This window comes from Cetorhinus maximus, chromosome 1, assembly GCF_964194155.1.
Source record: "Cetorhinus maximus chromosome 1, sCetMax3.hap1.1, whole genome shotgun sequence".
In the NCBI taxonomy this organism is placed as follows: Eukaryota; Metazoa; Chordata; class Chondrichthyes; order Lamniformes; family Cetorhinidae; genus Cetorhinus; species Cetorhinus maximus.
In genome coordinates, this window is record NC_135879.1 from 11,989,135 (window position 1) to 12,012,768 (window position 23,634).

The 23,634-nt window shown below is 46.1% G+C and overlaps 1 protein-coding gene across 10 annotated transcripts in view; it reads right to left on the minus strand.

Annotated features, from left to right (window-relative positions):
* Positions 1-23,634, minus strand: part of lef1 (lymphoid enhancer-binding factor 1) — a 170,031-nt gene that overhangs the window by 21,747 nt on the left and 124,650 nt on the right. For 3 of the 10 annotated variants that reach the window (XM_078532919.1, XM_078533013.1, XM_078532848.1), the window contains exon 10: positions 7,980-8,130. The exons of 6 other annotated variants lie outside the window; for them this stretch is intronic. In XM_078532919.1, the coding sequence (XP_078389045.1) occupies positions 7,982-8,130 (149 nt within the window). In that variant the 3' untranslated portion in view covers positions 7,980-7,981. Of the gene's footprint in view, positions 1-6,844; positions 7,466-7,979; positions 8,131-23,634 lie in introns of those variants that run through there. One more of the 10 variants, XM_078532992.1, reaches the window with a different exon arrangement.

Below are 23,634 nucleotides of genomic sequence, written 5' to 3' on the forward strand. Positions count from 1 at the left end.
GTCTCCAGGCGAGAGGCGGGGGAAGGTTTGGGGGGGTGGCGGAGATGGTGGATAGCAAGTTGGGGGGGGTGGTGGTGGTGTAAAATTGAACACCACGGCAGCAGCGATGTGCCCATTGCCTGCCCAACCCCATCACCCGTGGGAATTTTAACATGGTCAGAGAGGTGTCAGGAAGCCCGCTCACCCATAGGCCAACTGAGGCCCTTATCCTTGGTCCATTGGTGCCCACCCCACCAAGATACTCCCCACCTGTGTTTGCCCTCCGTTCCCACCTGTTGAGACCCCCTGAGACCCCAAACTTATCTGAAAGTCCAGGGTGCATGGACGTCTCCACTTCGGGACTGCAATGGCCACCGCTTTGGCAAGAGAGTTTCAAGCCATTTGATTGGCCCATCTATCATGGAGGTGCCACTTTCTCTCCAAAGAGGGAAGAGATTCCACCTCAAGGCAATTAAAGGTCCAACAGCCGTTTAATGGCTGGAGGCCAACTCAGTCAAGAACAGGTGGGCTCACTCCAAATTTTTACACCAAGGGTACGGGGCCACCAACCCACAACCCATCCCTGCACCACCCCCACCCACCCCCCCCACCCCTCCACCCTGACCCTCCACCTCTCCTTTGTGTCAAATAGCCCGTTATCTCTTTCTGTGGTTCAGGGTCAAATTTTGTTTGCTAACTCTCCTATAAAGTGCCTGAGATGGCTTGCTACGTTAAATGCGTTACCTTAATGCAAGTTGCTGTTGTTACATTAATGCTTCTGATGCTACATGAAACTCTTCCATACATACACATGCAGCAGTCCCCAGATTAGACATCTCTGGTACAAACGTCAGTCTACCAACGTGGCACTGCCCACTGGAGCATCATGTGCTTGTCTGCAAAACCTCTTTCGAGGGCGCGCTCTGGATTCTAAGGAGCTGAGGATTTTCTATCAACAAAAATCGCTTCTGTTGAGATTTTATTAAACATTTTTATAACATCTGGGACTGTGGATTATTGAATCTTCAAAGGAAGCGGTGCGCTCTCATTCTTTCTGTGTCTCGGTATATTATTTTAAACGGTGGATGGATCAAGATGAATCCACCTGTGTCAGAGGATTAATTGGAAGTGTCCTGCTAATTGCTGCCCCACCTTCACAGAAACTTCCATGGGGCCAGCCAGGCCTTCACGAATAAACAACAACCCGCTCTCCGGCACATGTAACACTTTTTCAGCATTGAACCAAGTGGAAACTAAGCCAGGAAGTGGCTGGGATGCACCAGCAATTCAAAGCGTGGAGCACAATTCACTGGAAGCTTGAAGAGGAGATCAGAAACTCCTGCAGCTGCTCCTCTTCTGTCCCCCTCCCAGACATCTTAGTAAATGGCTTTTTATTTATGGCACATTTTCCTTCGTGTTAGCTACTTTGACAATAACACGCAATGGGCACAAATGACTCTCGATGTAGAAGGCAGTCGGCTAGAAGGAATACATTAGAAGAAACTAAAGTGAAGATTAAAAGAGGATGGTGTCATGCTGGAACAAGTTGATAGGTTTGTCTGTTTAGGACAAATGATCACAGAAGATGGCAGATGTGATGCGGAAGTCAGTAGAAGGATGGAGATAGCCAGAAGTCATTTTGCGAAGATGAAGGATGTGGTAACAAGGAAACTCGAGCTTGTAACAAGGAAAAATCTCATAAGATGCTACATTCTATCCACTTTCCTGTCTGCCTCCGAAACTTGGACAATAAGTAAAGATCTGTGGATGAAAATAGAGGCCTTTGAAACGTGGATGCTAAGACATACACTAAAAGTTCCATATACAGACTGAAGACAAATGAAGTGCTTGAAATTGCAAAAGCAAAAAGAACTCTAAAAATTGACATGCAGTAAAGAAAATGTCAGTATTTTGGCCATTTGATCAGGGCTGAAAAGCTACAGAGATCTCTTCTAGCGACGAAGTGGAGAGCAGCAGACAGAGGGGCCAACCTAGGCGTAGTTAGATGACCGACCTCACAGAGCGCCTGCAGATGAGCTACAGTGGATGTGTGAGGATGGCGCAAGTCAGACAAGTGTGGCGTACCATGACAGTTTTTTGAGGCAGTAACAGAGAAGGTTGACAAGGGCAACACTGTTGATGTGGTGTATATGGATTTTCAAATGGCATTTGATACCGTGCCACACAACAGACTTGTAAGCAAAATTCTAGCTCATGGAATAAATGGGAAAGTAGGCAATTGGATGAGAAATTGGCTGAGTGACAGGAAACAGAGAGCAGTGATAAATGGTTGTTTTTCGGATTGGAAGAAAGTTTCTAGTGGAGTTCCCCAGGGGTCAGTGTTTGGACCCTTGCTCTTCCTGATATATATTAATGACCTAGACTATGGTGTGCAGGGCATGATTTCAAAATTTGTCAATGATACGAAGATTGGAAATGTTGTCAACTGTGATGAGGATTGTCTTGAACTTCAAAAGGACATAGACATGTTGGTGGATTGGGCAGACAAATGGCAGATGAAGTTCAATGCAGAGAAGTGTGAGGTGATTCATTTTGGCAGGAAGAATGTAGAGAGACAGTATAAAATAAAGGGAGAAACTCTAAAGGAGGTGCAGGAACAGAGGGTCTTTGGTGTACATGTACGTAAGTCAATGAAGATGACAGGACAAGTTGAAAGAGCAATTAATAAAGCAATTAGTATCTTAGGCTTTATTAATAGGGACACTGAGCACAAGAGTAAGGAGGTTATGTTGAATTTGTATAAGACACTAATTAGGCCTCATTTGGAGAACTGTGTCCAGTTCTGAGCACCACACTTGAGGAAGGATGTGAAGGAATTGAAGAGAGTACAGAGGAGACAGGGGAGATTCACAAGAATGATTCCAGGAATAAAGAACTGTAGCTATGAGAATAGATTGGAGAGGTTGGTTCTGTTTTCGCTTGAAAAAAAAAGGCTGAGAGGAGACTTGATAGAGGTGTTCAAGTTCTTGAGGGTATGGACTGGGTAAATAGTGAGAAACTTTTATCACTCAAGAGAGCATCAAGAAGTAGAGGGCACAGATTCAAAATAATTAGCAAAAGGAGTAAAAGTGATGTGAGGAAAAATATTTTCACCCCAAGGGTGGTTGGAGTCTGGAACGAACTTCCTGAGAGGGTGATGGAGGCAGATTCGATTGAGGTATTCAAAAGGGAATTGGATTGCTATCTGAAAAGAAAGAATGTGTAGGATTATGGGCATAAGGCGGGGGAGTGGGACTAGGTACAATGCTCTTTCAGAGAGCCAGTACAGACTCGATGGGCCGAATGGCCTCCTTCCGCACTGTAAAGATTCTGTGACAGTAGACCTCCTGGTAGGAGCAGCTACAAGCAGCAGCCAAAGGTGTTTAAGAAACTGTTGAGAGAAGGGTAGGCTGTGTTTTGGACTTGGCATGGGGTGGGAACCTGATGGAGTATTGGACGAGTTGGGGTATGTATGTGTGAGAGCTTGGTGGCGGGGTTGGGGGCAGGGTGTCAGTGATGAGAATGGGAGAAGTCAAGTCCGGAGGTGATGAAAGTCAAGGGTAAGAATTTCAGCAGTGATGAGGATGGCGTAGGATTTTTTAGGTTTATTTTGCTTCAAGATTCAATAGCTGTATGAAATTCTTATCACCACTTTCAACATCTTAAAAGGAATTTTCATGCACTATTTGCAGAGCGGACCAAGGCTTTGTCTCGTGGTGTTGCCCATTTTCCAATCATCTTTGTCCTCAATGTTATTGATCATTAATAATTAATTATTTGTAATAACATACCTGCCTGGAAGGATTGACAGGAGCTGGTCCATTGTAGGATATAAAATGTTGGCAAGCACACTACATAAAGCATCAACGTGAAAACTATTCTGCATGATCTGCACCCAGGACAGAACCCTCTACCCCAAAATAAATATCATGCATTCAACACTTGCATTCTTATGACGCCCCCACCCCTCTTCCACGACAAGTGAAGAAATGCTTGTTAAGCCTACAGCTCAAGTGACAAGAAACCCACTGCAATTCCAGTTTAATTACCTGTTTTCACATGTCGGCAGCTTATATTCATTCCAGCTGTTCTTTTGATTCGGGGCGGGGCCTGTGCCAGCACTTTTCAAGTTGTTGGTCAGCCTGGTCAGTTGGTATTCAATAAGGGGCCACATAAAAGGTTACTGCACAAGGTGAGAGAGCTCATAGTGTGGGGTGGGTGGGGGGTGTGATATGTTAGCACAAATAGAGGATTGGCTGACTAACAGGAAACAGAGAGCTGGGATAAATGGGTCATTTTCAGGTTGGCAAACTGTAACTAGCGACCTGCTACAGGGACCAGTGCTGGGGTTTCAACTATTTATGGGGCTGAATCTTCGGCTCGGCAAGCGGGGGCGCTCACCGAGGCGCAAAATAACGCGGGCGTATGCCCCGGCATCATTCAGACTATCAGTTCAGTGGGCACGTACCCGATTCGGCTGTTAGAGGCCTATTAAGGCCATTTAACTCTCAATTAAGTAATTAACAGGGCTGCACATCCAACCTTAAGGTTGGGGGGCAGGCGAAAAGCCCAGGCAGCCTTCGCATTTTTCGTGGAGCCTCATCCACGGGCGGGATGGGGTTTCATGAATGATTTAAAATTTTGACAAAAATTTTTCTTGAAATTAATGTACATGTCCCAGCTCATGTGACAGTTTCACGTGAGGGGGCACGTCATAAGAATTTTCTCACCACTTTATTAAACTTTTTGGACTTAAAACTAATCTCCCTGAGGCCCCGTTGTGCCTCAGGGAGGTTTCTGCACTCTTTCGTGCGCACGCGCAAAAGAGTGCACCCCCGACTCAGGCAACCCACCCCCACTCGCACAGGGAGCGCTCAGCGCTTCTGGGTGCGCGTCAAGCTGGGCGGGCCTTAATTGGCCCGCCCACATAAAATGGCAGCGCAGACCCAATCGGGGGCGCCGATCGGGTCCGCGTCCGTCCCTGCCCACCCAAACCCCCCCGACAGGCAGAAAATTCCGCCCATGATCCACATGAATGACTTGGATAAAGGGACCAACTGCATTGTAACCAAATTTACCGATGATACAAAGCTAGGTAGGATACAAAGAGTCTGCAAAGGGAGCTAGATAGGTTCACTGAGCGGAGAAAAAAATGAGCAGATGGAGTATAATGTGGGAAAATGTGAGGCTGTCCACTTGGGCAGGAAGCACAGAAGAGCAGAATATTATTTAAATGGAGAGACTACAGAATGCTGCAGTATAGAGGGGTCTGGGTGTCCTTAGATACAAATCTCTGCTCCCCGGATTCTATCGCAAACTAGGTCCACTCACCAGTCACTCCTGTTCCTTGGAAACATAAATTGGTTCCTAGTGCTGCAACAACTGCAATTTAAAATTCCTATCTTTGTGTTTAAAATCCCTTCAAGGCCTCTTCACTCCTAATCCACGTAACATCCTCCAGCCTTAAATCACCCTTAAACTTTTCGTACCTCCAACTCTGGCCTCTTACGCGTTTCTCATCCTCGCTTTGTTCTATCTTTGTCCTATCATTCAACTGCCTGGGAGCCATGTATGGGGGTTCCCCCCAAACCTCTCCACGCCCCCTTCCTCTAGTGAGACCCCTGAAACCCGCCTCTTTGACCAAGCTTTTGCTCACCCCTCCTATGGGCTCGGCATCATTTTACTTTTGTGAGGCACTGTGGGACCTTGTTCGATGCTACAGGTAGGTGCTGTATAGCTGCAAGTTGTTGTAAGCCTGATCACTATTGTTGAGTCATCAATAAGAACAACAACTCGGATTTATATGGCACCTTTAACATAATAAAACATCCCAAGGCACTTTACAGGAGCATTATAAAATAACATAGAGCAGCGAATCACATCGGGAGATATTAGACTAGATGACCAAAAGCTTGGTTAAAGAGGAAGGTTTTTAAGTTGCACCGGAGAGCTTTAGAGAGGGAATTTCAGAGCTTAGAACCCACAGTGTTTCCTAGATAGGGGTTCGATACAGGAGCAGAAATTCTCCAAGAATAATAATTTGCATTTATATAAGACCTTTAACTTGGAAAACATTCCAAGTTGCTTCATAGAAGCATAAAAAGACTAAAAAATATTGACACGGAGCCAAAGAAGGAGACATTAGGAGGGATGACTAAAAGCTTGGTCAGACACATGGGTCTCAAGAAGGGTCTTAATTGACAGGAGACTTAGAGATTTAAAGAGAAAATTCCAAAGAACTGGGCCTAGACAACTGTAGGCATGGGCCATCGATGGTGGGGAAAAGGGAGGTGGGGTGGGGGGAGGGTGGGAATGCATAACAGGCCGGAGTTCACGCAACGCTGAGTTCATGGAAAGCTGTAGGGCTGGAAGAGGACAAAGGGATAGGGAGGGGCAGGGCAATGAAAGGTTTTAAATAAAAGGGCAGGAATTTTAGATATGAAATGTTGGCGGGCCAATGTATTACATAGGCCTGGATTTTCCATTCCTGCCAGTTCCTGAGTGTCAATGGACTTTTTGCCGGTCCACCAAATTTTACCATGGAAAATCCCAGCCATAATGCTTTCAGCTCAGAAACTGGCCATTCAGCCCAACAGATCTATGCTGGTGTTTGTGCTTCACATGAGCCTCCTCCCATCTTACTTCATCTCACCCTATCAATGTATTTTTATTCAGTTCTCCATCATGTGTTATGATCCTGTTAGGGACCATTAACCTTTAAAGAAAAATCCAATTGCTTATTTTAACCAATAGAACTACACCACAAGTTTTCACTTTTTCAACAAAACACAAACTTTATTGTATATAAAAGAATTAAAGAAAACAAGCATTATTAACTTAACAATATTGTTTATAGCTACATATGTTATGTACCCAGGTTTACTTCTTACTCCCCCGAAGAATTCTCTTATAAGACACATCAATTTTAAAGTTATTTACTTCTTTAGGAACACCCATTAGTATGTCACAGTCCTCTGGAGAATTCTCCTCAGCTCCAGCTATTCTCAGAGGTAAAACTTTCATTTTCCCACTCTGGATGCCTCAGTCCCTTGTTCTGGTTACTTTTAAATATTTCCAAGCTAACTCTGCTTGTTGCTTTCTTTGCCACAAGACTATGAGGACCACTGTAGATTCTTCCACTTGTTTCAAACAAGTAATCTTCCAGCTTCTGTTCCCTCACAAAGTTCAAACTGAGATTAAGCCTCACCCCCATTCCACAAGTTCAATGATGAAGTTAGTTTTTTTTTTACTTTGCTTACAGTGCAGGTCTATCTAACTGTCATCTACTTTGGCTATCTTCTGTCAGAGAGCTGCAAACCACATGAGGTCCAAACTGCAACTAACGCTCTCAGCAAACACCCAGGTAATTTGAAACCAGACAACCTTCTTAAGCTCCACCGATCTCCAAGATGATGTAGTCTGCTCTTGGTTGTCCTCAAACCGACCTTTAGATTAATTATCCCTCATTTACAATTTCTTCTTTGATCTGATAAAGTAAATTGGTTTTACAATCTTTCAGGTTCACTAAGTGCTTTTAAATTAATTTAGCTCTACCTCCCAAAACAAAATATCTCTCTGGGCTATCCTTGTTCTTAGAAGTATTGCAGACATCACTTCTCCAGCTTTTTAGCTAAGTGAGCCCACCTGCTGTTTTATGATCTTATCTTTCTAGCTGTTAATCTCTTAAGGCAACATAGCCCCAACCTTTTAAGTGTAATAGACTTCAAGCTTGCTTTAATTGCATTTATCCCATTTTCTACAGTTAAATATTAATTCCTAAAATTACAAAGCTACATGCTAAAACTAAAAGGTATATCCTAAAGCACTTGACTTATGAACTAGATACTCACAACAGCTATCTTTCCTTTAATGACATCTGTACTTTTGCCTCAACAGATCAGCTTTATCCGAACTATTCAACTATGCTAATGAAGAAAGTGAGGAATTAATCATTTCCCCTGAAGATCCTAATACTGTGGATAAGCGATGAGATCACTTACCATCACAGTGAATATTTGTGTGTGTCGAACTGAACAAAGTTGATGGTGTCAGAAACTGCGTGTAGCTCACTCAGGTAAAAGGGCATCACCCTATTGTCCAAAAACCATTCTTCTTCAGAGTTATCCACAGGAAGTTGCTTTGAATCACTTCCTGTGGTAGACAAAAAGTTCTTTTGCAACTATTTCTTCCATTTTCTATTATTTCATATATCCGTGTGCAATCAGACATATACGCTAGTGACAACATATTAAAATTAAATAAAAGCCCAACACTTGTTGTGTGATTTTTGTAAATAGGGTGCCCAGTTCCAAGGCAGGAACCCTTCCTGAGGAACAGACCTGAGAGGCACACACCTTGACAATGTCCCACTGTACACTATTTCCTGTCACTTTCAATAAGAAACTCCTTTCTGGTTGGACACTGAAACAGTATTGTTACAATTAGTTGTGATCCTTCAGCCTATCCACACTGACAGATCGGTAGGGTGCTCATGTTTCGTTGGAGCAGCCATTTTTCAATACATTGACCATGTTTCAATGGAGTAGCCATGATCCCAAAGGCACTTTTTTGTGCAACCCTACAGATTTTGGATTGAAGCCAATCCATTTAAATGGCTGTTGCTAACATAGTACAGGGAGGAAATGGGGGAGCTGTCACACCTACAACTTGGCATTGAGGTTTGCTCCTTGCCAGGTTGGAACTCATCATCCCACAGTGACACAATCATCGCAGATCATTGCTGTGGAATAAGGGAGGTGCAACACTGCACTAAACCTCCTTATGTGGGACACGACCATGCTGCCCCAGTCAGCTGAATCGAGTTCAGTGTTTCTAGGCATTCTAATGCTCGTTCAAAGTGTTAGATACAATGGGCAACCTTCAATCTTAGTTTAGCAACAAGGAGACCTTGGCCTGGCAATTGGTTACAGCCTGTTTTCAGGCACATTTCCAGTGGAGCACAGACAGTGCCGCACTGCAACTGGGAAGTCGCGCAATGGTCAATGGGCTGAATTTTACCAGCCCTCTGGGTGGCGGGAACAGAATCGGGGGTTGGAGGGGGGCGGGGGGCAGTAAAATAGTGAGAAACTGTTATGGGACAGCTCCCCGTTGCTGTACCACTGCTGGTGAATTTTCATTCTTTGCATAATTAAAGTCCCAGTTAAGGGCCATTTCACAATGTTGCCAATATTTTCCTGATGATGGAGTTACAGCGCACTGTATAGGGAGGCTGTTGGCTTCATGGAAGGGGCATTCCTGGGGCAAGCTGGGAAGTGACGGCGGGCTGGGGGGGGAGGTGGGGGAGCAAAAACAGAAAATGCTGGAAAAACTCAGCAGGTCTGACAGCGTCTGTGGAGAGAGAAAGACAGAGTTAACGTTTCGAGTCCGTATGACTCTTCTTCAGAGCTAAAGGGATGCAGAATTGTGGTGAAATAGATACTGTTTACGGGGCGGTGGAACAGGTGAAGCTGGATAGAAGGCCAGCGATAGGTGGAGGCAAAGGAGAGATTGCAAAAGATGTCATAAGCAAAAGGTCAAAGGGTTGTTAATAGTGGTGGTACTGGCTAAAGGAGGTGCTAATGGTGACAGTAAGAGTGGAAAGCAGAATGTGATAATGGGAGGACCAGGATGCGCACTCTGGAAAGTGGCAGGTGGCCCTAGTGGGGCTGGGATGGGGAGAGGTGGTGGGAAAAAAAGGTCGAAAATAGGCTAAAAGCTGGAGATAAAACAATGAATAAAAATGGAAATAAATTTTAAAAATAATAATAATGATAATAAGTGGGAAAAAAAAAATTAAATAAATAAAAATGAATATAGAAAAAAGGGGGATCAAAAAGGGGGTGGGGATGGAGGAGAGAGTTCATGGTCTAAAGTTGTTGAACTCAATATTCAGTCCGGAAGGCTGTAAAGTGCCCAGTCAGAAGATGAGGTGCTGTTCCTCCAGTTTGCGTTGAGCTTCACTGGAACAATGCAGCAGGTCAAGGGCGGACATGTGGGCATGAGAGCAGGGTGGAGTGTTGAAATGGTAAGCGACAGAGAGGTCTGGGTCATGCTTGCGGACAGACCGAAGGTGTTCCACAAAGTGGTCACCCAGTCTGCGTTTGGTCTCTCCAATGTAGAGGAAACCGCATTGGGAGCAGCAAATGCAGTAGACTAAATTAAGGGAAGTGCAAGTGAAATGCTGCTTTACTTGAGAGGAATGTTTGGGCCCTTGGACGGTGAGGCGAGGGGAAGTAAAGGGGCAGGTGTTGCACCTTCTGCGGTCGCATGGGAAGGTGCCGTGGGAGGGGGTTGAGGTGTAGGGGGTGATGGAGGAGTGGACCAGTCCCAGAGGGAATGGTCCCCATGGAATGCCGACGGTGGGGGGGCGTAGGTAAAGGGGAGACGCATTTGGTGGTGGCATCATGCTGGAGTTGGCGGAAATGGGAAATGTGTGTGGGAAACCTTGGTTAAGGAAGAAGGAAGGAAGGAAGAAGAAAGAAGAGAAGTGGCGGGAGGCATTGGAGTTGCAGAATTCCTGGGCAGAATATTTCCTCCCATGGGCAGGCGTGTGCCCTACCCGAATGGGAGTGAAATAGTGCGCGATGATGTTGGGCAAGTGTCCCAATGTCATCGGGCACTCTCGCGATCTTTTGGGCAGTAGATGCGGATGAGAGGTGGCCGCACACCCGCTGACAATTAAGAGGCCTATTAAGAGAGGCCTTAATCAATTAATTAAATTGAATTTTTCGCTGCGTGTCCAACCTTTTGGCTGGCAGGCGGGCCAATAGGCCAGGTGGTCTTTGCATTTTTAACGAAACCTCAGCCAGGGGCAGGAGCCCCGTGGTATCCAACCTGCCTCAGCAGCACCCACCTCCCCCAGTGCCATTGTTGAGGCCCCTGATGCCGTCAGCCCTCTGATTGGGCCAGCCATAAGGATGGTGGATTCCCAGGTGACCAAATAGGAGGCGGCCTGTGGGAGAATCGCTGACCCAGTCCCGTTGCCAGCGAGTGCAGGTTCAGGACCTGCTTTTTGCCTCGACATTAGGGTCCTAAGTCCACAGCGAAATTCGGTCGAATGCCTCACAAATGGGAAATGCACGGGGAACACGCTACAAACCATCGACTTCAAGATAAACCAATAGATTAACCAAATTTTAAATTTCTAAATGATCGATTTGTGGGGTTCGGTTTGCTGAAGTCGGATTATAGTTCATAAGCATGTGATCCAATACAGTACCAGGCTGTTCATCTCATCGTTTTTCATAGAAAGAAGACCAAGCCTGTCCCTGCTCCACACACACTTGACACCCAACGTATCACACAGGGCCTCACATCCACGCCAAAAAAAAATCTTCACAGAGCACAAACAATCTCTTCAAATCAGTTTCTGACAGTGGGGGAAAGAAAATAAGGTTACGCTGTCTGGAGACCTCTGAAACGGTTGCTACAAATAACTACTCTCGTCCACTGTCTTGTGATCTGTTTGCAGGCTTCAGGCTAGCATCACAAACTTAAAATTAACTGGCCAGTGAGCAGAGTGTCTGAGCCGCTTCAGAGAAGACAGCAACAAAGCAGCTGATTCAATCTTAAAACAAAAAAAAAAGATACCATTACAACAACAATTGGAGCCATTCACCCAGGAAACAATGAACTTTTGATTTTAGTCTGGAAGCAGTCGAGGCAACTGAACAACAATTACACACATACGACCTTCAACAGAGGAGTGCACAAAACGACCAGGAAAAGAGTGCTCCAACGGCAAGCATCCTACGTTGTCCACATCTCACAGATGTCCAAAGAATTCCTGCCCAGCAAGCACTCTCCCAAAACATGCAACCGTTACCTGGCGAAACAAGTGATTCCATTTCTGTATTTACCCGAAAATGACCTTCACCCAGAGGTGGCTCATCAGGTGGAAGAAAGAAAGAGCTTGCATTTATATAGTGCCTCTCCAGGGACTTAGGCCATCTCAAAGTGCACTGCAGCCAATAAAGCACTTTTGAAGTTTAATGGAGAAAACGCAGCAGCTCAATTTGCGTACAGCAAGCTCCCGCCAAAACAAGAACGCAATAACGACCAGATGACCTGATTTTTCTGATGCTGATTGAGGGCTAATTATCGGCCACAATGTGGGGGAGAACTCCCCCTGCTCTACTTCAAAATAGTACATGAAATTTTTCTACACCCACCCAAGAGGGCAAACGGGGCCTCAGTTTCATACCTCAGCTGAAAGCAAGGTAACCTTTCTCACAGTGTAGCTCCCCTTGTACAGCCTAGATTCAAGTCTTGGGAGTGGGATTTGAATCCATGTTGTTCTGAGTGAGAAGTAAGAGCACTGACAGCTGAGCTATGACCAGCATCAGATGCCAGCAATGAGGCCTTGTCAGGCTGGCATTGGCTGTAGAATCGGCACGCGTGAGAACAAACTATTTCTGCTTTAGAAAATTCCATGTGTTCAACTGCAACCTGCATCTTAAAAGCATTTTTTTCAGATTTTTGAAGCTTCTCCTTGGGTGGCTGTAGCCTCCGTTCCTGCTTTGTGATGTGTGCCATCAAAGGTATCAGGGCTTGTGTAAAGGCCCCGGTGCTATAATGACAAGACGGCTTATGGAACAGCGTGTGCCTCACCTGCCAAAAAGATCACCAGGGTCACTAAGCCCATGATCCCAACAAGAAAGCGCAGAATCGAGGTGCGCACCTAATAAGGTGAGAACCTAGGCCTTTTTTGGTCTAAAAGGAGGACAGCTTATGGGTGAGTATTTTCAGTGTGAAGTACTCTCCCCTACTTGTGTAGCACTAGTCAAGTATACAATCCAGTGCACTGTAATTTCCAGGGGCAGAATATTGCGCTGGTTGAAAGGGCGCACATCCGACCTGAGTGAATATAAAATGACGCGTGATGATGTCAGGTGAGCGTCCTGACGTCATCACGCACTCGCACGATATTTCGGTTGGTGGGCACACGCAGGAGTCAGCAGCGCGCCCGTCAACAATTAACAGGCCTGTTAAGGCCACTGAAGTTCTAATGAAGTGAGCTTTTTCACTGCCCGTCCAACCTCACGGTTGACAGGCAGGTGAAAAGGCCAAATGGCCTTTGGGTTTTTTGCGAAACCTCATCCACGGGCGGGATGCGGTTTCATTCAGTGATTAAAAAAAAAATTCAAACTAATTTGTAACACATCCCTGCTCATGTGACAGAGTCTGTGTCACATGAGTTGGGACATGTTTCTATATTTATGGAAATGTACTTATTTATTCAATAAAAGCTTTAGGAAAGCTCATCCCGCTCGTGGATGAGGTTTCCTAAAAAACTCGAAGGCCGCTTGGCCTTTTCGCCTGCCCCGCCAACCTTAAGGATGGACAATTACATTAACTACTTCCTTAATGGCCTTAATAGGCCATTTACATATCGGCGGGCATGCAGCCGACTCCGGCGCGTGCCTGCTGAACAAAATATCGCCAGACTGTGTGATGACATCGGGACACTCGCCCAAAGTCATCGCGCGTCATTTTACGCGTTGACGTGTCGGGCCCGCCCACGCACACCAACTGAAAAATTCTGCCCATGGAGCGGCAGCAGGATATTTGACTGCAGCAACCATCACAGTCCAAATTTGTCTTCACTTTTACCACACACCAAGGGTCAGTCATTTCCCTCTTCTAAACTCAGGCTATTAGTGCTTTAAAGCCACAGAGAGTGCACAGCACAGGTTCACCACGATGATAACAGAGGCGTGGAACCATTGCCATGGGGACTGATTTTGGATAGCAGAACTAAGCAAAGAATTTATGAAGTGTTGTGACAAAGTGAGTGGCAAAAGCCTATTTCTGCAGTGATGACTTAACTTCAACTAGTCACTAGGCAAGTGAGGAGAGGGATTGAGAGAATTTTTTTTCTACACAGAGGTCAGCTAGAGCATGGAATTTTTTTCATTCATGGGATGTGGACATCACTAGCTAGGCCAGCATTTATTGCTTATTCGGGGGCATTTGTGAGTGAACTGCATTGCTGTGGGTCTGGAGTCACTATGTAGGCCAGACCAGGTAAGGACACCAGGTTTCCTTCCCTAAAGGGGCCAGTTGGGTTTTTACAACAATCGGCAATGGTTTCATGGTCATCAGACTTTTAACTCCAGATTTCTTTTACATTGAGTTCCAATTTCACCATCTGCCGTGGTGGGATTCAAACTCAGGCCCCCAGAGCATTGCCCTGGGTCTCTGGAATACAAGCTCAGTGACAATACCATTATGCCACTGCCTCCCCTTGGTGTTTGCCACACGAAATGGTTGTGGCAAAGGCCATTGCTGCTATTAATGGTAAACTGGATAAATAGGGATACGGGGAGAAAGTAAAGGAATTAGCTTTGGATGGCTCCAGCAAAGCCCTGTCATAAACGGGAAGCAAGGTCTCCTTCTGTGCTGTTTCACTGTTCCAGTGCTTCTAAGGCACTGTGGCTACCTCGGCCACCTTTAGCACGAAGGCAGCTGAGAACAGCTAACAGCATGGGAAATATCGGAACAGGAGGCCATTCAGCCCCTTGAGCCCGATCTGTATCTCAACTTTGCATTTGCTCTGTAATGTTTGATACCTTTACCTAACAAAAAAAACAATCGATCTCAGCCTTCAAAATTTCAATTGATGCAACATCCCTTCTTTGGGGGGGTGGGGGAAGGGAAGGGGATTGTGGGGGGCGGGGGGTGAAATGGGGGGGGATGGGGGGAGGGAAGGGGACGGGGGGGGAGGTGAAATGGGGGGGTGGGGGGAGGGAAGGGGACGGGGGGGGAGTCCCAGTTTTTCACTGCCATTTGTGTGAAAAGTGATTTCATTTCTGAATTGAGAAAAGAATACATTTATTTATGCCTTTCACAACTTTGGGACATCCCAAAGCTCATTATGGCCAAGAAAGTACTTCTGAAGTGTAGGCAATTTGTGTACATCACACAGCCATAAACAGAAATGTGGTAAATAATCAGAAAATCTCTTTCATTGATGTCTGTGGAGGGATAAATATTGGCCCTTTACATCCACCTGAGGGGGCAGATAGTGTCTTGGCTCAACGTTTTACTTAAGAGGCAGAACAGCACTCCCTCAGTGCTGCACAGAAGTGTCAGTCTACCCAGGTCTCTGGAGTGCAACTTAAACCCATAACCTTCCAGCTGACAGGAAAGAGGATTACCAATGAGACTGCCAGTAGCTTAGTTACTGACCACTCTAACCAAGGAATCCACATGCTCGTCTTCCCACAATTATCAGGGCTGTGGAAGGAAAATGAGGAGAAGGATTGCATGCTGTAGCACAAATGCAAATTTATTCAGAAAACCAATGCCAATCTTTACCAAACAGTCCCACATGATACTAGATACAGGAGCATGCAAATCAAAGATACAAGTAATGAGGCAACCTGGAACACACAGGATCAGTGTTTGCGCTGAACTGTTTACCTGGAGGTAGGCTTCAACAGCCCCCCTACCCCACCCACAGCCAGCCACATGAGGCACCACCATGACCAATGAGGTACACAATACCCTGGTGTTCTAATCAGCTTTGTCTTCATAAAATGAGCTGTCACCAGCACCACTGCTAGTGAGAGAGCCCTCATTTATGCCAGGTAAGCGCTCATGGAAAACAATGTTCCGGTTGGGGTTTTGGGGAAGGATTTTCTTCCTCTCTAATTCTGACTTCCTTTTACAGTTACCCTTCCTCCCGCACCTCATGCTATGGCTGATAAAGAACTTCATGCCGGGTGGTCTCAGAAGCATCGACAGGCATTAAGGTGGGTGAGGGGTGTTGTGGGGGGGGGAGTAAAAATATTCATGCATTGACAGAATGAGAGTTCAAACTCAATGCCTTGACACTCTTCATACTGAAGTGGATAAAGGCAATGCAGCTGTGAGGGATGCAGGAATGGCAAAGTGTTTTGACTATCTGATGAAGCGATGAAGCCAAACCCAAAAGGCACCAAGGCAGATAACAGGAAAGGGGAAGGATAGGACTTACATTTAACCTAGTGGCTTTCATGACCTCAAGATGTGCCTAAGCATTTTACACTGAGATGACCACTCTATGCTTCTTCAAAATAGAGTCATGGGGTAGAATAATACAGGTGGGAAGGTTGTGGGGGCAGGGGGGCAGGAAGGGGGGAGGGGGCAGGAAGGGGGGAGAGTGCCCCCTTGGAAACCACGTCGGCAGGGAGCCGATATGCTCCACGCCGAACTGCCCCACTGCCATAAAGCGCTGCTGAACAGAGTAATGAGGCCCAAGTGGGATTTTTGCCCCAAGGAAGTCCCGCCCACTGGAGCTGCTGGCCAATCCGATTTGGCCAGCAGCTGCGTCGGTCCCGGCAGCCCCAGGAGGGCATGAGTGGCCGTTGCCGGGACTGTAGAAGGAAACGAAGAATTAAGGCTCATGGATCCCCGGAGCAGGTAAGTCTTGGGCCGGGAGGGTTTGGGTAGGTTAGGAAGAGGGCAGGGGGGGTCGTAGTTTGGGTTTAAGGGAGGGACCGGGTAGGAAGGGAGCAGAGGGTTCAACTTAAGGAGGGGCCACCCTGTGATCGACAAAGGGCAGCCTCCAAAGTGCGACTTTCCCCTTCCTTCCGGCCCTTTAAACATTTAAGTTTAAAAATCAGGCTTCCTGCTCCAGCCCTGCTGCCCACACCAAACATATTATGGGGTGGGCAGCATATTATCAGGGTCAACACGTTTGATAAGAAGCCTAATTGACCCTTAATTGGTCATTTTAATATGGCAGGCGGGCTACCAATTTCGGCATTCACCTGCTCCTCTGTATTATTGGGGAGATCTCGGGGGTGGTTAGGAAAATGATGGGTTGGGCACCCACACCATTTTACGTGCCCCCCCCACAGGAGACATGCCCACTGGGGACACGTAAAATTCATCCCATAGGATCTTTAACCATCGCCTGCAGGGCAGATGGGAGCTGGGTTTAATGTTTCAATCGGAAAATGGCACCTCCAACAGTGCAGCACTCCCTCCGTGCTGCATTGTCGGGTCAGCCCAGATTACATGTTCAAGTCTCTGGAGTGGGGCTCAAACCCACAACCTTCCGACAGAAGTGGGAATTCTTAAAGGGAGGTGCAGGTGCTCCAAAGTGGTTGCTTAAAAATAAAAAAATAAAGACTTGCATTTACACAGCACTTTTCACAACTGCTGGGTGTCTCAAAGCGCTTTACAGCCAATTAAGTATTCGTTCTTTGATGTAGAATCACTGTTACAAAGGAGGAAACACAGCGGCCAGTTTGTGCTTAGCAAACTCCCTCAGAACAGCAAAGTGACGATGACCACACAATCTGCTTTTTGTGATGTTATTTAAGGACATTCGGCCCTTCAAGCCTGCTGCACCATCCAATATGATCATGGCTGATCCTCTACCTCAATACCATACTCCCACTCTCTCCCCATACCCCTGGGGGATTTTTTTTGTTTGTTTAATTGTTCACGACTGGATGTAGCAGCACTTAGATCTGTTGGTGGCAGGGATCACTTAGCTCTCTCTTTCATCATATGTTGCTTAGCATGAGGAATAGCTCACCTACTCTTTGAGAGATACTCCCCATGGGATCCTTAACATCTACTCACGCAGGCAGTGAGACAGGGCTTCAATTTAATACCTCATCTGAAAGACAACACCTCTGACAGTGCAGTGCTCTCTCGGCACTACACTTGATTTTTTGTACTCAAGCCCCGGAGTGGGTCTTGGACATGGAACCTTGTGATCCAGAGGTGGGAGCATTGTGCTGACTGAGCCACAGAATAAGCTGCTGAGTGCAAGTGTTTAAAATGGACTCTGAATATTAAACAACTATTCGGGAATGCTTGGCAATATTGATTTACAACTTACATCTAAAGTCACACTGGATTTTTATTTCCATCCTTTTCATTCTGCCAGTGCTTAGGAAAGGCGTGCAGGAAAATGCTGGTGTACATGCAACACTTTCTTAAAAGGCTGATAACCGTCCTGGGAGCCTTGAGGTTTTGTAGCGAGAAAAAGCCAGAATACAAAGGCAGATGCAGAGAGCGGGGAAGCATTAAGCAGGATATGCACCACTCTGGGATAGCTTTGGACGCATCTGACTGGTAGAACTGCGACAGCTGTGGATAGAGGACAGGATCAGGAGCTTTGCAGGCAACCACAGGCATGTGTGAAAAAAAAAAACTCGACTAATGAGTGCCCACATCTGAGCCTCCTCTGCAGAGGCCCCACAGCTGAAGTCTGGCCAAGTGAAGGCAAGCCTGAACAAGGTGTAATCCAACAGTGAAGCCGGCAGAATCAAAATCACAATTACAGCTCTTCCAGCTGTGGTTAAGCTTCAAACGAAACAGCGACACAAAAAAGATTCCAGCAGACAAGAGGGGGTGGGGGGGTTGGTTGGGGGTGGGGGGGGGGGTTGGTGGGTGCGGAATCTAGTGCTAATCCACAATTGCTGCAGCTGTCTCTTTCTATAGGATGTCATGGGATAATTATTTTACCCCACAACAAGTAAAGACGCTCCCTTTCCAGCAAGCATTTTCTCAATGAGCGTAAAAGAGCATCTTCTCGACTGGGTTAATTCTGCGTGTGCTGCTGGCAGTGAGGGAACAAAGATAAGGAGGCTACACCGTTTACCGAATGATCGAGGTTCAATGTCTTTTGGTGTCCGCCTTGTACTTTTAAAAGTGTCGGCTTTTCATCCCTCCTGCTGGGGACGACTTATCTCTGGGGTCCAGACCCACAAGTGTTTCCGGACCCTCAGCCTAGCAGCTGTTTGGCAGGTGTGAGCACAGACGGTGTCAGCAGGCAATTCCACTGTGGGTGGGTGGGGGAGCAGGCAGTGGCCAAGCCTGAGCCTGCCTGCACTGGAGGCCCCACAAATACAACTACTTTCCAACAGACTAGACAGCGATCAGAAGCATCGTGGTGGGGGGCTGGGGTTGATCATTTCCCTTCCAGCAGACCTCGTACCTAGCTCGTGCCAACCGTTACTCTCCTAATGGCTGGGACGAAGAGGTGAACAGGGCAATTTGGACCGACTAGATTTAACCCCAGGGCTGCAGCACTTAACCACACTCCCCACCCTAGCAGAAAGCGAACACGTCAGTGGAGAGGCACATAATAACTGGCCCCGAAATTCTGAGTTCAGTCGAGAGGCATGTGTCAGGTCACACTAAGTATCGTTCTTCAGATCAGTGGGTGTGTAAACACCAAGCTTCCTGTTTGCTTGAAACAGTCTACCTGACACGTTGCTAACCACTCGCCTGTTTGTTTACATGTGCAGGAACTCGGAGATAGCAGCGCTGGCTGAGAGGCAGGCAAGATTCAGGTCTGCCTAAGTTAAAAAGCCTCGTCCGCTCCAGAGCCGGGTTTGTCGGCTCATCAAACCTGGCAACGATCTAAAGATCATTTAGATGTGCCCACGAGCGTTTTAAACAAAAAAAGAAAAATCAAGGAGAGCGTGGCCCAAATTGTCTGTCTGACAGAGACATATGATAAAGGTCAAAATGTTGTATCTCATGAAATGTTTTCCAATGTGGGTTACAACACACAGGAGGCCAATCAGCCTGTCACGTTCATGCCAGCTCTCGGTAAGAGCATTTCAGACAGTCCCACTTGCCGGTCTTTCCTCCATAGCCCTGCAACTTTGTTTTCCCCTTCAGGCGATGATCCAGTTCCTTTTTGAACGCCACGTTTGAATCTGCCTCCACCACACTCACAGGCAGTGTGTTCAAGACCACAACCACTCACCGTGTGGAAAAGGTTTCTCCCCCTGTCACCTTTGGTTATTTTGCTAATCGTTAATTGAAATAAAGTCGGCCTCCCACTGTTTTACACACAGGGCGAAAGACCAAATCCAGTTACCTCCACCACATGGACTGCAGCGGTTCAAAGAAGGCAGCTCACCACCACCTTCTCAAGGGCAATTGGGGATGGGCAACAAACGCTGGCCCAGCTAACCCTAACCCACACCCCGTGTGAAAGAATCTAAAATAAGTTGAATTGGATTTCGAGGGTGGAGGAATATTTGGAATAGAAATAAGCTCAGCGGGGGTACAAAATGGATGGCAACAAATTCACTTCCCCACATCCTGTCCAACTGCTCTTTCCACTGGGGTCAAAGGGCAGGATGTGAAACAGGCAGGTCGGTTCACGGTCGCAGTGTTATCAGCCAAGGCAAACTGCTCCCCAAAAATGAACAAACCTCAGTATTAATTTCATACATCTACATTCCTAATGGAAACAGTCTAAGAGGGCAGCCTGAAGTAATTATATTTCAACGCCATTGAAGATAGGACAAGTGGCAAAATCATGAAGAATGCTCAACCTACAAGGAAAGTAACTTACGCTATTTACCGAGAGCTGGTTTGCTTTACTTGCGGAAACCACTAACTATCTCGAATTAATTTCTATTCACTCAGGGAATTAAAGCCCAGGTTTCAGTGACAATTCTTATCATTCTCTTCTCATCTAAAGCCAGGGAATAGCGTGCAATGCTTCAGAGCAAGAGGAATCAGGTTTTGGGATTCCAAAACATGTCTCTATGGTCTAAGGCGGGAGACATATTAACACAAAAGGAACCACAAAGGGAATCAAATCAGTCCGGGTACTCTTAACGGATAGTTATGGAGCAGTACTGGGAAAGGCTTGAGGGAGAATGACATGGGAGAAAAGGCAATGGAGAAAAACTGAAGTATGCAAAAAAAAAAAGATCATGTGTGGGGGTAAAATGCCCAGGAAAATGATACTTGACGAAAACCTTGTGGATAACACATGGAGAAGGAAGAATCAAAACACAGGATAAATAAAAGAGGGAAGAAAAGATAACAGAAAGGCACAATAAACACAGTAAACATCTTTCTTCCAAAATGTTATACTGTGGTAATGGATACATGAAAATAAATGCTGAAGTGTAACCCCTGTGACATCCAAACAACAGCCCTCAGCCAGTCCATGAATGAGCAGCCTGGACATCAGTCGACAGGAACAAGCATCACCCACATCGGCTATTTTCCACAGATGTACAGCTACAAAAGCCACCTCTCCATGATCGTTTTGCTATGCACTTTGATTCCTGATGTTAATGGGGCAACAACTTCAATAGATAGCACAATGTGCATTTGTTCAGGAATTTTCAAAGGAGAACAGTGTGGCTTTGAAGGGTGAAGCGCTCAGTGGGGAAAAGGGACTGGATTCTTTCTCCGCTTTTAATACAAGAAATCCTTAGTTCTGAAACAAGTTAGCAAAGAAATTGGTGCATTCAACTGCTCTTTGGTCCAACTCTGGCTATCAGAAAACTATCCTACCTTAAACAGTGCACCTTCCTCCGACAAGAGCAGTTTTCAAAGTGCTTTGTCACCCCCTGTACCCACCCAATCTCTCTGCACTATTCCCTGCCCTCTGGACAAGGATCCAGGTTATTGTGATGTCCTCCCTGGTCAAATAGTCCAGCTGGACTCAACACCTGGACACACAGCTGGATGAGACGGGTTAAAGTCTATCTTGATCCAGCTGCCGGAATATTCGGAGACAAAAGACAGGGTTGAGCTCGGAAATATCAACTGATGTATAGTTTTACAAACTCCTTTCTGAACACTAATCAGCATTAGAGATTTAAATAATGTTGGCTAATTTTATGGCAGTGAGATTGCGTGCAGTGGAGTGAAGAAAAAGCCATTATGCTCCGACTAAGACCTGTTTTTTGTTAATGAGTTATTTCACTTTTTTCTCATCTCGCCTGCTAATCTTTTCCTAAACGTGAACAAATAACCCTCTCATGCGTAAGTTACGAAGTTGGGATTGTCTGATGTGGTGCATTATTGCAATTGCTGCACGTGGCGAATTCTGGATCTCACCTTGGGGGGGGCTTTTTTCACAGGTGCTCTACAACTGCAAGTTCTCGCTGTTGATTTGCTCCCACTAACATCTACTTCACACAGGTACACACTTGCAAAGTGATTGTGGTTAGGAAATGGCATTTGCTGCGGGGAAAAGGAAGTCAAAAGGGGGCTGGTGAAAACACGGCACGGAAGTTCTCTTGATGGTGCAGCAAGGAAAAGCACCAGCCTCTGTAGCACAAGGGGGCTCCTTGCCTCAATCCCTGCTTTCTATCGAATGATGCCAGCGTTCCTGACCTAGGGAGGTCAGGAAATCCATGAACTCACGCTCCCAGCCGTCACTCTATAGTGGAAACTATGCCAAGGTGGACATGAACAGGATCAGACTTGGCTGAGATGCCCTCTGTAGTAGCTTGTTTACATCTAACATCAAAGCAAAGGCCATCTTATGTCTTGGCATTAAATTTTACAGCATTGGTTGGGTGTCATTTTCCACGAGACGGGGTCAGCCTGTATCACGCACCAGGGATGAATGGTACCTGATTAAGAAAGGAAATTATTGGCAATTCTCCTCTAAACAGGGGTGATTAGAAATCTGTTGAAATTTCTGGCAGTAAAAGCCCTTTCGCTGCATACTAATAGCATGAATCAAACTAAACCTCCCTTTTCTTGACAACAAGGATACAAGGTTAATATCCATTATAAAAGTTGGAAGCTACATGAAGTTGGGTTTGCTTTCGAAAAATGCAGTCGTTAACAATCGGTTGCATTTTTCAGTTGGTGACATTTATACCTCAATAGTATGACGATGGTTTTAGAGTTTATTGCAAATACAGGTCCTGGGGAGCCTTTGTGAGGTCTAGTTGTAGCATTGCGCTCATGTTGGCCACTTGATTGAGCTTCTTGTTACCAATCCCAAATGATTCTGTTTTTAGGATTGTAAATTCTGTCATAACAGCAGTTTGATGTGTTCAGCTCCCACCATCTCTTTGGCAGTACCTATCTGTGAAGTCCTTCTCCAACCCCACAACCCTCCGAGTTCTCTACATCCCCCAATTCTAGTCGCTTCTTCTTTTTGACTTCTCTGTCTGAAGGCAGGACAGGCCCACAGCACCATGACCTCCGCCATGGGTAGGGCAAGGAGGCAGGTCCCGAATCCACCCCTACCGGAGCGGGGACTCAAACTCTGTGCCGCTGGCAACAATCTGATCCATACCAGCTGTCCAACCAATTAGTTCACCACCCTACCCCACCACCCCACACATGCATGTTGTAGTCCTGCAGCTATGGATAGTGATGGTAGAGGCTTCATTTAAGAACCATAGAAAGATTATGGTGCAGAAAGAAGCCATGCAGCCCATGTACTAACCAAAGAGAGCAAAAAGAAACTAGCCACTCATTTTAACCCCACTTTCCAGCACCTGGTCTGTAGCCTTGCAGGTTACAGCACTTCAGATGCAGATCCAGGTACCTTTTAAATAAGTTGAGCGTTTCAGCCTCAACCACCAACTTAGGCAGTGAATTCCAGATGCCCATCTGGATGAAAAAGTTTTTCCTCATGTCCCCTCTAATCCTTCTACCAATCACCTTAAATCTATGCCCCCTGGTAATTGACCCCTCAGCCAGGGAAACAAGTCTTTCCTGTCTACCCTATCAAGACCCCTCATAATTTTGTACACCTCACTTAGGCTCCTCTGTTCTAAGGAAAACAACCCTAGCCTATCCAATCTCTCCTCATAGCTGCAATTTTCAAGCCCTGGCAACATTCTGAAAGCTGGTATGTAGGTACAGCAGGTAATAAGGAAGGCAAATGGAATTTTGGCATTTATTGCTTAAGGAATTGAGTAT